Here is an 18,272-nt window from a genome sequence, read left to right on the forward strand (position 1 = left end):
ATAACAAATTTTAGTTTGAATTTTATTAAAGTACAGTGGCGAATTCTGACAGAATCAGCTATTTCGCTAAAAATGAAGACAATTTTTGTATGCATTACATTTTCATTTTTCTTCTTTTGAAAGGGTAGCTTTATATTTTATTGTATTTATTACATGTATCTCAATTATTAAATGGAATGTAAATATTCATACTACATCACATATTACATTTTAAATGTATAATGATCTAGTAGTAATATAACCTGTTTCAGCAGTAATTAGTTTATTTAATTATTTTAATTGACAAATAAAACAATTTGTAACATATTTTAATTACTATGTTCTCAGTATATTTTGAATGAATATAACTTAATATATTTAAAACGTATTCAATATATTTTGTTTTACATTATTTAAATTTATTTTTTTTTTCAAAGATATAAAAATTTTAAGTAATCGCTCATTTAATTACCATCATATTAATTAAAATATTTTATTAATAATAATAATTCATCTGTTTTTAGATTTAATATCAATGGTTATAGAAAATTAAAATAATAGTTTAATTTATACTTACTAAATCAATAATGATTTACGTAGTATAACTTGATTTTTTATTTAAATTTACAAAATAAAGAAAAAAAATGAATGCACTTTTTTACATAACATACACTTAAGAATAGTAAATATGGAATTTTTCTATCAATTAAATTTATCTTTGAAAAACTATACTTTTGGTAAATATGGAATAAATAATTACAAGTTTTTAAATTATATACTTATTTTACATTCAAAATATAAATTAAATTAAAACATAAACTATCAATATTTTCTTTACTAATAAAAATAATTGAACATTTACAAATCTGCACTCTTATTAAATTTTTTAAAAGAAAACAATCCTTTAAGTAGGAATAATTAATTAAAATTTGAAGTTTGAAATTATGTTAAAATATAATAATAACGGTTTGTTTCATCTATTTAGCTGATATATTATACACAACAGCAAGCGAGCAGTTGTAATTAAAAAATTGTAAAAAAATTTATTGTATATATTGGGTATAAATTATTATTGATTACATGAATTTTGAAATCAAAATACATTAATACATTCTTTGAAATAATATAATAACACATATTTGAAATAAACAAAATTTGAAAAATTAAATATATATTTAAATAAGCAGATATTTTTATAATTCTATGAGATACACGAAAATAATAAAAGCTTAGTAGGAATATAAACTAATCAATCCTATACTTTTATTTATATCCAAGGAATGTCTAACAGAAATACTGTGACTGATTAGCCATTATTTTTGTCGTGACGCAAAGTTGAGAGTTTTTGTTTATTCAACAAGTGACGCGTACAAGACTATTTTATTCAACTTAATCACTCAGTGTTTAATCTTCGTCTTTATCAAATAGAAATATATATATATATATATACATATATATTGATACATAGGTAGATAAACGGATAGATGGATTGATAAAGAGAACATCGGTGCGAGCGTTAGGGAGGGAGAGAGCAAAAGAGGAACGAACGAGCAAGCGAGAGATAGAGAAAAAGAGAGATAGATGCATGTTAACGAATCAAGGAGCAACGTGACAGACACAGCATTGACAAGCGGCACAAATACGTTTTCATAGATAGCCTTATGGCCATAGTGTCAATTACAATCGGTCACAGGACATGGATGGAGAAAAAATAAAACTGTAAGTGATGTATATGATTATTATATATTTATTTATGTATATGCTTCTTATTATCGACATGCTCAATTTTTGCTATAGTGACAATAACTTTAATAATATACAGTAAATTTTAATTTATTAAACTCCATTTTTTCTACTTATATAAATTGTAAAATGGTTGAATTATGAAAGAAGTATGCATAATTTTGATAGTTCTATTTATTTATTTAAAATTTTTGCTTGATATATTGGGGCCTCCTATTATTTGTATAAGATTTTTATTTTTCATAATTCATTAAATTTATAATTACTTGGTAAATATATTTTTCTTCATAATACGTTTATTATAAAATAAAATTAACGGCATTTTCTGTTTTTATATAATGTCTTTCAAAATATTTTTGTTTTATAAATTTTCAATCTCCGCTTATGAAAATAATATTTATTAAATCTATATAATGCAATTTACGTTCATCTGGTATGCAATTTATCATATTTCTACTAAATTAATATTATATTTTGTTAATAAATAAATAATTTAAAAATAATTTACTTTATCAATAGTTTTCGAGATAGTAATAATAATTACACAAATTCATTAATAAGATAAATTAAAATTAAAATATAAATAACATTTGTTTATAATAATATAACCAAATTTCATATATTTAATTTAATTCAATTTGTATTTATATTTAATAAAGAATATCTAAAAAGTATTTGTATTTTGAATATCACTATGTATAAAATGATTATTATAATACAACAATGAAGATATAATAAATATAAAATTTTATGATTTAAGTTTGATAAAAGATGAATTTAAAAGATTTATTTCTTTTCAATTTCAAATTAATAAATTATAATTATAAAATAAAGATCTTTAGAAAACAATACTTTAAAAAAATTAATATAGGTTACTAGCTAAATTTATTTTTAGAGGTTATATTCTTATTTTCCACACAAATTTTAATGTTTTTAAACTATAAAAAATACTCTAGAATTATCGATAGATAACATTTTCTTATCGAAAATACGTTAATATAAGAGAATAAATATATAATTAAAATATTTGAAAATTGTGCTTCACGTAACGTCGTAAATTAACTTATGTTATTAGAAAATCTTAATGAATAAAAATAAACTTACAAATATAATAAAAGTAACAAATTTAATAGAAGTATAAAATTTTTAACTAATGTAAAGTAATTTTTTTAAAGAATTTATTGGTTAAGCAGTTATTAAATGAAATTAGTCACAGATATCACAGATAAAGTTTTTTTTTTTTACATTAAACTATATTTATAATATATTAAATTTTAATAGTTGGTAAAAAATTTAATAACATTTTATAGATATCTTTTTATAATAATAAGAAATTCGAAACGCATAGTTTATAAGAGGTTTTAGAGAATTTAAATTTTTGCATAAAACATCTTGGAATTTTCAAAATATATTTCTTTTATTGAAAACATACATTATATATAAATAATTATTAAAATAATTTTTTTTTTCTTCCAGAATTTTCAGGATAAATATTTTGTTATAAATCTAAGCTAAACAAGTTATAGAATCTATATTAATATATGTGTTATATATAAATTATATATCTCTTGTAAATAGCATTTTCATTTCAATTGTTTTCTATTTTTCATGAATTATACTATTTAAGCGTGTATATAAGTTTTTAAGCTTATTTGTAACAATATATAAAATGAAGTTTCAAAACAAATTTTATTTTCTAATAACTTGTTTATTAAATTAATTTTTGAATAAAATATATCTTTAAATTAAAGCAAATTTTTGTAGTAAAAAATTTAATAATATATCTTTAAGTTAAAGCAAAGATTAAGTGGATCGTAGCATTATTTAACTAATTTTTTAATAAAGTGAGATAATGCTTTAAAAAGTAAGATAATAGTAAGATAATTGAAATAATAAGATTTTAAATCGTTAAAGCCATTTTAGTATTATAGTAAATTGGCACGATAATGAGATATATTATGTAATTTTGTAGTTTCTGTTTTATTGATAACTTTCAAATGCACAAATATTTCTGCAGAATATAAAATAATGATAATAATTAAATTATTATAATATTTCTTAAGTAACTTTATATTTTATCATGATTTTTTATGTTTTTGGGAAAAGTAACATTATTTGTATTAGTTTAATACAGTAACGATTAAGAATATTTACATATGTATTATAATTATTCTTTCTAATATTTAAATAAAATAATAATTTGATTTTTTATTTATAATGTTATTATTTCAATTACTATTTATTGTTAAGCTAAGTATATATGGATAAACTTAATTACAAATAATATTTTTCAGTTAGATATGAATTTATCAGTAAATTAATATAAAATTCTCAATTATCTGTTAATGTAGTAGTGTAGTTTAATACACCGTAATGGTGTAATATCATTAAAAAAAATAAATTTAAAAGAATTTCACAAGTATAAATTTACATATTAACATTTTTATAGTACAAATTGAAATTGAGTAAGTAATAACAATATAAGTAAATTTTTTTTTTATTATACTATACAACAATTGTTCCTACAAGTACAATATAAAATGAATATTTAAATTCAGTATAATCAAGATTTCATTTTAAAGAAAGTTACAAATTTATTTTAATGATATTCTTATCATATAAATCTATAAAATAATTTACATAATCACTGTTATTACAATTTACAAAAAACTCTTAAGTGTCATTACAATAAACCGAAATGATAACAATTTTACACGCAATCTTATCAGATATGTAATGAATAGAAAACGCTTAATTCATTAATATTTTTGATTAATTTTAATTTTATTGCTATTATCGGTGTTGGAATTATAAGAATTATTTTCTATCATAAAATATTCCAAGTTGAAAGCGAAGCTTGCTAAATATTTCAAAATATTTTACAATGAACATTTATGTGATTGCACATATTCGCGTATCCACGCACGCATGCATGCACGCACACAGTCGGCAAATAGACCAAGTAAACATTATTATTATTTTATAGTATAGATTGAAATTAAAATAATGAAAAACTAAATAATATTTTTAGTAAATAAGAAAAATCTGACCAGCAATAAAAATAATACAAAATGTAATAATTTATAAAAAGCATTTTATTGATAATAAATTAAAATGTATTTAATATGAATGAAACTGTAGAAGGTTTTAATCGCGAAATTAGTAGCACTTAATGTAATCCGAACGAAAACTATACCATATTTAATAAATAATATAAAATTAATTGTTATTTTGTATTACCACATAATTACTATATAATATAATAAAATAAATAATACATGTAGAAATGAAATATCTGAATAGATATTGTAATACTTGATATAATTTAACTAAAATTTTCTAATGATTAATGTGAAGTTAATAGTAAACAAAAAAATAAAATAAAATTTTGGAAAATGTTTATATCAAAAAATATAAAATACATTTTTTAAATAAAAGCATACTATATAATATTTATTACTAAACCTTTATTACATATTCCGTAAATAGTTTATTAGAATTTATTATAATAAAAATATTATATTTATATGTACAGTAAAAACATATTTAAAAACAATTAATTTAAATCAATCCAAGTTGAAAAATAAAATTTGACAAATAAAAAAAAATTAGTTTAATAAGATATTTAAGTTTCAAAATTAATAAAAATTTTGAATTGAAAAATCACATTTTATTACATATAATAATAGATTGTTTCTATCTGTAGGTTTCAGGATAAAGCAACTTTTAGTTATGGAACAACTATTTTATCAAATAATAATGAAATAGATAATAAAAATACTTCGACAAAAAAAGTTATTTTCTGTGTCCATGGGAAATTATCTGGATGCTGCACGCTTCTCAAAGGTGAACCTGAAGAAGAATGTGTATTTATTGATTATAGACAAAACTCTACATATCGTTAGTAAAAATATTTTTCTGTCTTCAAATTTTGTGAAAATTTTTTAAAAATTGTCTTATACAATAAGCTTATGTTTATATAAATAATTAATTAATAAATTATAAATATTTTAAATATACTTTAAAGTAATATATTTTGCAGACAATATATCTGATTATACTATAATTAAATAAAAATTTATAACTGATATTTACTGTACTAGCAAATTTAAAAAATCTAATATTTACTTTTACAGTCGAAGATCATTGTCATATGGAGAGAAATGAGGAAATTGATAAAACAGCTAGAAGAAAGTTAACTATTGCCAGTGTATTGTGTGTAATATTTATGATAATGGAAATAGTGGGTGAGAGATTAATTTACAATAAAACTTGGATTTAATTATATCGTACATTTCATGGAATTAATCAGATAAAGATTACAGGTGGTATTTGGTCAAATAGTTTAGCAATTGCAACAGATGCGGCTCACTTACTTACAGATTTTGCATCATTTATGATTTCACTATTTTCGATATGGGTATCGAATAGACCTCCAACTAAAAAAATGCCTTTTGGATGGTATAGAGCAGAAGTAAATTTTTGTTATTTTAACAGAAATATTATTAATAAATAATATACAAATCTTATTGTTTTATTTTTAAATATTTGAGTAATTTGAATAATTATATTTCTTTTAATTTTGATAATTATAATTATAGTATATTTGAGAGTTATATATATATATATATATATATATATATATGTTCGGGATTGAAGCAGTCTAAGCAGAATTTAAAATTGGGAAAAGTACAAGCTCCGGGACGCTCATGTTTGTAAACACGATTCAGCTAATTCGGGAATTTTCCTACGCCTTAAATTCGAATATACTACAATATTTCCACATAGCAACGCCAATGAAACTTCTAGAACCTTCCAAGCTGTGTCCCTTGACGCTTCTAGAACATTCCAGAGCTTTGTTCTCTGATGTCACGACGATTTTCGGCATCGCAACAGGCATCGGCGCTGTTACTGGCGTCGCAAGCTACCACGCGAATATTTAAGAGCAGGGAGCTACGCACCGTAGCACTGTACTTTTAACATCCACTCAGTCGCCACGCACCTGACTCACGGTGTTTTTACTATCTACTCAGTTATCAATTATGACTCACTGTAATTCTACTACTCGCTCACTCATCTGTTATTATTAATTAGCGTATTTTCTTAATCAATCAAGTATCAGTTATCAATTACGATTACGAAATTTAGCAGCAAGCCTAACAATTGACCTACAACATATGCGTGCAATTATTAATAGAATCTGCAATAACAAGTTAGTAATTTAACAGTGACACCATTGGAATTGCAATCAATAAAGTGCGCCAGTCACGCAGCAATTTAGCATACCCTGATGGTAGTTCATAAGGTACATCTTTTTTATTATTTTATACAAGCTAGTCATCCACGCTCGAATCACGGTTCACATAAAATCTGCCAAGTAGGTTGACAGCAACACGCGCTCTTAGGCCTACCAAGCCGAAGGCCGTTCGTTCATCGAGCTACAGTCGACACAGGTGACAGCAACATGCGCTCTCAGGCCCACCAGGCCGAAGACCGTTCGTTCACCCAGCTACACTCGACACAGGTGACAGCAACACGCTGTCAGGCCGACCAAGCCAGAGACCTCTCCAATCCGTTTAATTACGCTATCAATGGCAGATAACAGTTATCAAATAGTCGACTATAACTACCTATTATTAAGTGCTTTCGTACTTGAAGGCTTATCATTTATCGTTATTGCGTGTGACTAGCTCTCTAATACTCCCATACTTCTTTGGAGTATCGTCGATTTACGTAACAACTGCCGCAGAGAATACCGTATTCTCTGCTTTTAAGTATGCTTACTCTCCCTACGAAGCCTTATTTATTACCATTACCATTACCATCACCATCACCATCTTCTCATGCTCGTTAATGAGCATGGTAGATTTCTCATACTGATCTTTACAACATCAGCATAAATTCAATACTCAACATCCACAGTAAATTCCATACCATCAACGACAATCAAGGACAGAAGGAAGCAACCTCACCACTGCAATAGAATTCTTCTCTCTCTCTCTCTCTCTCTCTCTCTCTCTCTCTCTCTTACTTGAAGCAATCAACAAAACTGCAATATTATTATAATTGGTAAACCAGAAGAAAACAATATCTTCATTCATAATATATATTACATAATATGTTCAGCCCTTCTACTTATACCCATTCCTCCTAATCGTTACGACGAGAGACTAATCCACTGAAATATTGAATTGGCAGTTCGAGCCACAAAACAAACACTCAATTTCGAACAATATATATATATATATTCGAGAATATTATCTATTATAAAATTGGATCGTGACAAAACTTTTACGATAAATTTCTCATTAATATTTGTCATATGCATCTAAACGAAAAATATTTAAATACATTATCTAGAAAAATATATTATTTATCATTGTCGCATACATTGTTTTAAAAAGATTAATTATGTGAAATTATTTTATTTTATAGGTTATAGGAGCTTTGACATCGGTTTTATTGATATGGGTAGTTACAGGAATCCTTTTTTTTCTTGCAATAGAACGAATAATCAATAAGAATTTCGAACTCGATGCTCCCATTATGTTAATCACTTCTGCAGTTGGAGTTGCCATTAATTTAATGTACGTATTATTTCATTTGTTTTAAAAAAGCGTAAATAATTTAAATGTAAATTTTTAATAAATAGATTCATTATATTTAAAAATTGAATATAAAAATAAAAAATTTATTGTTCTTTTTTTTCTGTTTTTTGAGTTTTTCTGTATTTTGTGTACTTTAACAACATTTTTTCTTAAGGACTGTAACTTATTGTAATACAGAATTTTTTGGCGAATTCATGTTACATAATTTATATAGGCAATACTATTTTTGGAAAAAATAATTATATATGCTTTAATTGATTTGTTAAAGAAAATCGACTATAACATAAAATACTTTATCACGAAAATAAAAATGTTCTGAGATATTCGTTATGTAAATTCAGAAATTAATGCAACTTTCCTAAAAATATTTGACCTTTATTTATTTGAAAAACAAAATCTGTTTTAAAAATTAAAACACTTTAGCAATGTTTTAGCTAGTTGAATAAGTTTTTGTAAGAATTTAGAAGAAAAGAATGAGTAAATTTAAGCAATTATATATGAACAATACAATATTTGCAATTTGATATAATATTATAGTATAATACAAAGCAAATTGTGTGATTGATCTCAAAAAGTATTTCTTACGAATTATTCTTTTCTTATTAGTCATTTCTATTTTTTAAAAATAGTATCTAAATTTCCAACTATTCTTTTACAGATAACTTTCAATATTTCTCAATTTTTTATTTTTATATTTTTTGTGTATAAATCACTAATAAGTTTATAAGGAATTTAATGAATGTTCTAAAATTTTTTTTTTATTTGTGTTTGAAGATTAATTAGTATCAGTAGTACAAATTATGAATTAGTTGTACTATGATATTTTTTATTAAGTAATTTTTCACTTATAAATATTTTCTCTTTAAGATTAATATTTTGTTTATTAAAAATACTCATATTATATTATAAAAAAGTATATTATACTTTCACGGAATTTTATCTTTAATTTCCATGTAATCAACTTGATAAAATAAGTTTATATTCAATATTGTCAAATTTGATGTCCTAACTAAAGGTATCAACTAAATTAGTTGCTTAATTGTAAATAAAGATTATATAATATCAATTTCTTGTAAATAATTATCATTTCTTAAAAAATCATTGAGATGTTGACTGATTAATACTATACTTTAAGTTTTATTTTATAATGATTTACAATGAATGAAACAGATAACATTATCAATCTGACCAACTATAATAACTACAATTACGACGAATTTTGTTTACATTTCCATACATAAATAAAAAGAAATTAGAAGTTTTACAAATAAAAATATTGCATTTTACAAACGTCAATTAATTTTAATTTAATTGTAAATTAATTAAAATGTTAATTAAATGTTAATTTTACTGTAGTTGTAAAAAATACATTAAATTATTAGCAAATATTTGTACGAATTTTCACATTGTATTTTAATCTGATATAATAAAATAATTAAAAGATGTATATATAATATATGTATTATTTATCTGTATTATACTATTATAATGTATACAATTAATACTTAATTGTTTTTAAAAACCTTCCTAACCATATTTAATAATTGTATATAATAGTAAATAAATAATATAATTAAATTTTTAAATAACGTAGAAAAAGTTTGACAAATTATTATAAGATTTCATTTTATATAAAATAGTTTAATTACCTTAAATAAATATTTTTTATAATAAAAAATTTATTTTAATAGAAGATTGAATTTTATACTATATATTACTAGCCAGTTTTATTAAAATTTATGATTTACCAATTTGAATTTTTTTTGTTGAAAACCAGATTTCATTTATAAAGCAAATGTAGAAATAATATAATAACGTTTAATATATTACATATTAATTAGAAAACATCTATTTCATAAATTTTAAATTGAAAATAGTTTTATGTTTGATATTTGAGTTATAAGCAAAAATTCGACGATTTAATATTGTTTATATTAATTAAAGTTAAGTTAATTAACTTTAAATTTATATTTTATAAAAAAAGGTGGTTCTATGTTTATTTTCAAACTTAAAACTGTATTTGTTTTTAATATATGAATATTGATATAATACTTTAATGTTTCTTTACTATTACTATCATAATATAAATATATATAGAGATGGAAAACCTACAACAAGTAAAACCAACATTTTTGATAATTTATTTTTTTCTATATCTTATCAAATTTGAAAAGATAAGCATTTAATTATTTTATTATAGGACTCTGTTGCATTTGTTCGCTACAAATTCTTATTAATAAATTTATTAATTACATATTTCAATAAGTTTATTTAATAATTTTCATATTGTGAGAAAAGATTGATAAAAACTAAGCATTTATAAACATTGATCTACAGTTATGAATATAGAATAATACAATACTGAAGAATAAAAAAAAATTTACTTCATAATAATTAATTATAAACTTAATTGTTCTACTAATTTATTTGGTGATGACCACTGTAACTAACAAATTACACACATTCATGTATATATATGCATCTGTTAGAATGGGTATGATACTCCATCAACATGGTCATGGTGGATACAGCCACACACATAATTACAGTTACGACCATGATCATAATCAAGAAAAAAATGTAATAGAAACGAAAATGAAGCAAATTATAAATAATAAGAATGGAGAAGAAAATTTAGTCACCATGATTGATAAGCATAATAAAAATAATATCAATGTTAAAGCAGCCTTTGTCCATGTTCTTGGTGACTTCATTCAGAGCACAGGAGTTTTTATTGCAGCAATTGTTATCTATTTTAAGGTATAGTGCATATTAGTTAATTATTATATAATTTATATATATATATATATATATATTTTTAAAGCATTAATGCATCATAATAATAAAGATGCAAGATAGGTAAAAATAATAAATATTCATGTATTTGTGCCAGGTTTTTCATTGGTATTTTAGGTTTTGAATTAATTTTTTTAATACAGATATTTGTTAATAATATAAAATAATATCAATACAATTCCATTGTTATTTTTATAACATGATTTAATAATTATGTAAATATATATATATAAAGATTTAATTTTACATAACATTTTTTAAAGATGTATAATGCCAAATTTTTAGACAATTTATATTTCATTCAATTTATGTACAGAAATGTTACTGTTATAATATATTTAATATTATTGACCAAATATTTTGATACCTTTTACAAAAAATGATTTATTAAAAATTTTGAGTTATGCTTGTTTTTCTCAATTTTTGTCATAAATATCACTTCATTAGCCTAAAAAAAAAGTATCTTTTCTATAATCCATAAAATACTGTATTTTTTCATGTTTATTAAAATATAATTTATGTTATAACTGTAAAATTTAATAAATGTAATATTACTAAAAAAAATGAATATTTTACTATAGAAATTAAACTTTCTCCTAAGTATGTATCAAACATTATATAATATTTTTTAAATTACTCAATTTTTTTCAACGAATACCTTAATAAAATCAAATTACCATTAATATTAAATATACTTAATATATATCGGAACTTCAGGTTAGAAGATTTAGTTTAATTTAAATTCAGTTTCAAGCCAATAATTTTTATTATTGGTTAGCACATTAAATAATTTTTTTGTTGCAATTTATGAATTAAGTCAGGTAGGATATCAACTGTTCAATTTTTTATTCAGCTTTTCTTTCGTACAATATATAATAAATTTTTCATTATGAATGAGAAATTAAATTAAATTTGTTTAAATTATTTTAAACAAAAAATAAAACTTATTAAGTATTAGAGAAAAATTATTTGTTGAACAAAGATAGTAAAAGTATTGTACAATATCTATTTATGATAACCTGAAAAAAACTATATTACCTTTTTATAATTTAACATTAATCTTATTAGAAAAATTTATAACAAATATGAAAATTTTTTATTGTTAGTATGACAAAATATCAGTATTTTAATTTGTTTTGGTGTAATCAAAATGTAACAAATGAAAAGGAAAAAATTAATTTTCACAATCCATTAATTTTTTTAGTTTTCTGTTTCTCTCGTTTTGAATATAAGTAGTTTTTATATTTTCATCCATTTTTATGTAGTTATATAGTTACAAACATCATATTAATAACTAAAAATGTTTGAAATTCCAATAATCCATTGTAATTAATGTTCTGTCCATTCTTTATGTCAAAACAATTTTTTATTTGCTACTAATTTAAATAAAAAAATTAATTTTGTAATTATGTAGTAATAATTCTATTTATAACATAAAAATCTTTACTTTTTATTATATTAGTATATAATTTAAAAGAGGCAAGTAGATTACTTGCTTCATTTTATTTAAAAATTTAAGTTTTAAAAATGTTTCGATTTATGGATTGAAATTAAAGAAGTATTTTGAAGATCAACTATTTATCGAAAAATTTTGCGAGAACCTTCTAATATGAAAATTTATGATATTTAGAATAAAAATAACTAAATAAAAAATGATTTTTTAACATTAAATATTTTATTATTAAGTTAAAAATTTTGTTATGTTATCATTGAACTATATTCTATTATCCTGATTTGTAGATTGGAATTTCACACTTGGGATCTTAAAAATAGCCTTTACCTAGTTGTATTAGATGCACTTGAAAAGCCTACCTGTATTATGAGAACCTTCCTTGCCAAAATAATCATCTAAATTAAGTATTAATTTTTTTCATTTTTTTCAAAAATCTTTTAAATAAGAATTTGTCTTTATAGTGACATGCCAAATTTCTCTGCTAATCTTGATAAAATAAAATTCTTATATTCAAACATTTATAAATAAACTTTGATGCATTTTTAGTTTTGCAAAAAATGTGATTTAATTCACATTAACTTTTTGATTAGTAAAATACAAATCAAGGAATATAATGCAATCAAGAATGATTCTGTAAGCTTGAACTTATATGCATCTATTTCCTTATTACCTTTTTTGTATATGCTTATAATTTTATTAATAAATTTAAGTGCAATTTGAACAATATTATTTTTAAAAATTAGATTGACATATTTTGTTTAACTAAAATCCTTATCTTGGCTTTGTGAGAAATGAATAAATAATTAGATGGCTTTTCTGTGGATCTTTACCCAAACATTTAACAAAATTATACTTTTTTCTAATCCATATTTTAGAAATATTTTTATTACTTTTTTATTTCATTATACTGGTTATTATCTTGATATAAAATTCATCTATATACATTTAAAGAGTGTTATCCTTTTTTTATAAGTTTTATTTCTGTTTTATTTTAACTATCTCAAGTTAAAAAATCAATTATGGGATTTAAATATTTAATTTAGTTTATTTTATCAATTATAATTTAGTAATTATAAACTTATAATTATAATTATGTATATTTAACCACAGCCAGCATGGAATATAGTAGATCCAATTTGTACATTCTTATTTTCCATTTTGGTGATACTCACAACAATTGCCATTGTTAAGGATGTCATGAACGTTTTAATGGAAGGTATTCCAAAAGGATTTGATTATTCTCAAGTGGAAAATACATTTATACAAATTGATGGAGTAATTAAAGTTCATAATTTGAGAATATGGGCTCTTTCATTGGATAAAACGGCACTTTCTGCTCATCTTGCCATCAGTCAGTACTTTTTTTTAGCATAAATGTATATAAAAAGTATTTAAAATATAGTATAATTTAATTCCCCAATTTGTATTTGGATATAACTAAAAAAAATTTAAGATTGTATGTATTTATTTTCAATTAATTTTATAACAAATTTTATTACAAATTTGATACATGGATAATGTTCAAAACTGTTTGATTTCCTGGCTTGAACTGCCAATGTTTCGATAGCTTTATAATAATTTGTCGTCCGCCCTAGCGGATGCTTGGGAAGGAGTTAAGTGGAAGAACTTTAGAAATACAGTGCGCACTTCTTCGTTAATTATGGTTTATTTACTATTACATTGTTGATATGTTAGATTTATGCGATGGAAAGGTGTATCCTATATTCAATCACGAAGATGCAGTTGCTTGGAACTGTTTTTGTGGTGAATAGTTTATCTACACAAGATGTTCCTTTATGACGGTGATGATGTTGTTGATCTTGTAAGGATCAACAACTGATTGTGCATACTCATTATTAGGCAATATGGTTTTTATGTTACTAATAGCCTTTGCTAATCTTGTAAGGATTAGCAACGATTTATGCCTTAAGCTTGTTTTACTCAGAGATACAGTAGCCTTGATCTTAATCTGTGATAATTGGTGTGGTCCGGCATTTTCTTGATAAGAAGGAAATAGTGTCAAACTCTTGTTTTGCAGCTCAGGAGAATTGACGCGTCTTCCTTCTGTTATGATGAGTAGCTTACTTGCCGACTAGCCCCTCATGATTGAACGCAAGGCTGACTAGCCCTCATAGATGAGTATCTCTAGTCCTCTGGCCCACTAGCCCCTCATGGCTGACTAACATGACTGACTGGCTTACGGACAGAAATGTTCTTTTTTCGTGGTGCGCTTGCTTTAAATATACACGCGGTAGCTTACTTAGCTGGCAACAATGCACAGATGTTGCTGTGCGAAAAGTTAAGTTCGAAAGTAAAGCTGTTGGAGAATTCCAACCAACGTTGCTATGTGGAGAGCAGATAAACATTGTAGGGCGTTCCAAAGTATAGCTTTAGAATGTTCCAGAATTCCAGGAATCAAATGTTTAGAAAAATTCCAGAGATAGAAGGCTTATAAATTTTCGAGTGTCTAAAGTCTTGGAAAATGCTCCAATTCCAAACAGAGAACGTTTTTTAAATAAAAATATCTGTTTTGTAAAATTCAAGATTATAAATAGAAAAATTTAAATATTGAAATATTTACTCGCTGAGTTAATAAACAAAAAAAAAATTAAATATATATACAATAGAATATATTGTAAAAATAACTTTTAACAATAATTTAATATAATATTTTTATTAGAATAATAATTTTTATAAAAATATAAAATCATTAAAATTGTTATTTAAAAAATAATTAGTGATTATTTAGATTATTGAACATGTTCCTTCATTTATTAAAATAATTAAAATATTGTTTATAGATAAGTTGAAGAAATACAATTCATTATTAATATATTTTTAGAATCTGGAGTCAGTCCTCAAACAATATTACGTACAGCTACGAGAAACATTCATGAAAAGTATAACTTTTTCGAGATGACATTACAAATTGAGGAGTTCAATGAAAAGATGAAGAATTGTAAACAATGCAAACCACCCACATAATAAACACTCTGTTATATATGAATATTTCACTTTTCTATATTTGATATATTTTATCAGATAAATTAACATGTTACACAATTTATAAAATTAAGTACATTGTTTATTAAATAATGTAAAGAAATAAAATACGTTAATTAAAGTATTTAAATGTAACCTTATATTGTTAAAATATTTTAAACATTATAACAAACAAAACCTAGCTAGTCATTGAAAGTGTGGTATACTTAATCATATAAGATAATTTCAAATAACGACAAAAATAGTATTTTAGATGTATCTAATATACACTATGAAAAAAATGTATACAGTAGTTTATGGAATAAATATGCATTAAATTTTTTTATTTTATATCAAATCATACTTTGTTAAAATATATAATTCAATATCTATTGTTCAGTATTTTATATTCTATCCATATTATTTATCAAATCATTTTTATATCATGTTCTAAATTTTATGTAATTTGTATTAAAACATATTTTTGCAGAATCAAAACATTGTCATTATATATCATGCAATTATATACAAATAAATTTATACATATAGATATATTTCACGATACCACACAAAACAATAATGTAATTTTAAATCGGCCAGAAATAAAATTAACCTCGTATATTATTTAATTGATAATCTGCTACTTCTATAGAATGTAAAATCTATTTGTATGTAAATAAAATATATACTTATTGGTTCTCAAACATGAGCTAAATATAATTACAGAATATAAACATACTTTATCGATCACACAAAATAACTTACTAATAGTTATATAATCTATATTCATGTAAGAGAGGAGCAAATGATAAGTTCTCACATTTATTTATTTAATTTAATTTTCACCCGATAGACAAAATTAGAATACTTTTCCTGTATTTTATGTAATTAAAGGGTTATGTTGATTGTTTTATACAATTTAAATTTATATATTTAAAATATTTATATAGAAAGATATTCAAAATATTTAAATAAAATTTTGAAAAATCCAATCATGAATTATGCATTAATAAATATACTTCATTATAATAAAAACAGTATTGTATAAATTTATATTTTAGAGGAATAGATTTCATATAATTTTATGACTTTTAAAAGCTGAGCACAGTTTTTGTAAACATGACACTTAAACAATTCAAAATTTTATTTACAATTTTATATGCCTAACACCCAACATTTTATAAATAAAATTTATATTTTACTTTATAAAAAATATTAGGATTAACAAATACTTTAATAATAACATGAACTTTATATCATGTTTTTGCAGAGTTTATAAAACTCGCTTAATTTCATATTTTTAAATTTTTCTCTATTGTTTAACAGAATATTGATATATGTAAATTTTTAATATCTACAATTATATATAGTTATTTACAAAGGCATATATGACATATGATACTGTTACAGGGTATATGTAATAATAACTTTGTTAGTTTTATGTGAATATTGTTACTATTATTAAATTTATTAAAACGGATGATGTTATTAAAGTTTACTTGATCATAAATATAAATATTTACGAAGAAATTAAATAAATAAAGGAAAAAAGCAATGAAACTAGTCAATGTTATACTGCAAAAATTAATATAATTTTAATTTTATTTTTATTCAAAATATACATCAAATAAATATTTGTAAATAGTTTAATAATTTAAATTTAATAAATTTGAAAATCGTAAATTTTATGTGTTGATACCACTGTCATTTGGATTTATTAAAATATAATATAAAACTATATAATCAAATTGCATACATTTCCATATAAAAATGAATAAGCTAGAAAATTATTTCACATGTAGAACAGGATTGTTTCCACAATATATTAGTATTTTAATGATGTATAAATAAAAAAAAGGGTAGAGTAAAAAGTGGAAGAATAGAGCAGGTAAATTAAATTAAGCATTAAAAAGCAAAATTAATTTCAACAATTTGTTTTTCTTTAATTAAAAACTAAATAATGGATACTCATAGGTGCATAAAGATTTTTTTTTAGTATTTATGTATAATCATTGCTTTCTTTGCAAATATTTTTAATACCTAAAATTTAATAGAATCAGTATGCGACTAATAAAATTCATTTTTAAATATTTGTCTGAATTTTAACTGCATTATATACTATTTGGCAATTATTTTATGTATTATAAGATCATTTGACTTTGATATAGATTGCATAAACATGGCTGCTTAATATTAATTTAATTTATAAAGTGGATATATAGTGTATCTCAATAAATAAATTAATTTTATTTGTTTCAAAATTAGAATAAGGAATGAGATTAAGGAATTAACTGCAGAGATAAGAATCTTAATAATAAACCCAAAACTCAAACATAAATGTATATCAATTTAATAAAAATCTAAACAACTATTGTTGACTAACTTTAAAAAATATTTTATTTGTTTGATAATTTAAATTTCATCATATCGTCGTATCATATATTCGCTTGTAGTTTAATTAAGTGTTTCCATTTACATACAAGCTAAATATTTGTTTAAGATTTTATGATATTGTTTAATACTGGTTTAAATCATTTCTATTAACCAAATTTGATGAAAATGTATTGTATCACAAACGAAAATTAATATTTTCTTGCGCAGAATCCAGAAAACTTGATAACATGGTATAGTTTTGCTAAGCATTTATTGTACGTAATTTGTATATTACAAAATTTTTTTTTTAATTTAACTTTGAGATGTCTAAGATTATA

At 22.4% G+C, this 18,272-nt stretch overlaps 1 protein-coding gene across 2 annotated transcripts; it reads left to right on the top strand.

Annotated features, from left to right (window-relative positions):
• The first annotated feature begins 1,499 nt into the window (after positions 1-1,499).
• LOC105366909 (zinc transporter 2) lies at positions 1,500-15,632 on the top strand. Of its 2 annotated transcripts, none has more exons than XM_011505512.1 (8): positions 1,500-1,698; positions 5,429-5,622; positions 5,859-5,969; positions 6,048-6,196; positions 8,158-8,309; positions 10,820-11,090; positions 13,690-13,930; positions 15,422-15,632. In XM_011505512.1, the coding sequence occupies exons 1-8, from the start codon at positions 1,676-1,678 to the stop codon at positions 15,562-15,564; spliced, it is 1,284 nt and encodes a 427-aa protein (XP_011503814.1). In that variant the 5' UTR covers positions 1,500-1,675; the 3' UTR covers positions 15,565-15,632. The 2 variants fall into 2 exon arrangements, with proteins under 2 accessions (XP_011503814.1, XP_011503815.1); XM_011505513.1 differs by having other exon boundaries at positions 5,429-5,568.
• The last annotated feature ends 2,640 nt before the right edge of the window (positions 15,633-18,272 follow it).

Source organism: Ceratosolen solmsi, unplaced genomic scaffold (assembly GCF_000503995.2).
Source record: "Ceratosolen solmsi marchali unplaced genomic scaffold, CerSol_1.0 scaffold108, whole genome shotgun sequence".
NCBI lineage: Eukaryota > Metazoa > Arthropoda > Insecta > Hymenoptera > Agaonidae > Ceratosolen > Ceratosolen solmsi.

Coding starts and splice junctions, on each gene's coding strand:
- LOC105366909 (XM_011505512.1), top strand. CDS start 1,676: ATGGATGGAGAAAAAATAAAACT. Junction 5,623..5,858: donor TAGACAAAACTCTACATATC/GTTAGTAAAAAT, acceptor TTACTTTTACAG/TCGAAGATCATTGTCATATG. Junction 5,970..6,047: donor TATGATAATGGAAATAGTGG/GTGAGAGATTAA, acceptor TAAAGATTACAG/GTGGTATTTGGTCAAATAGT.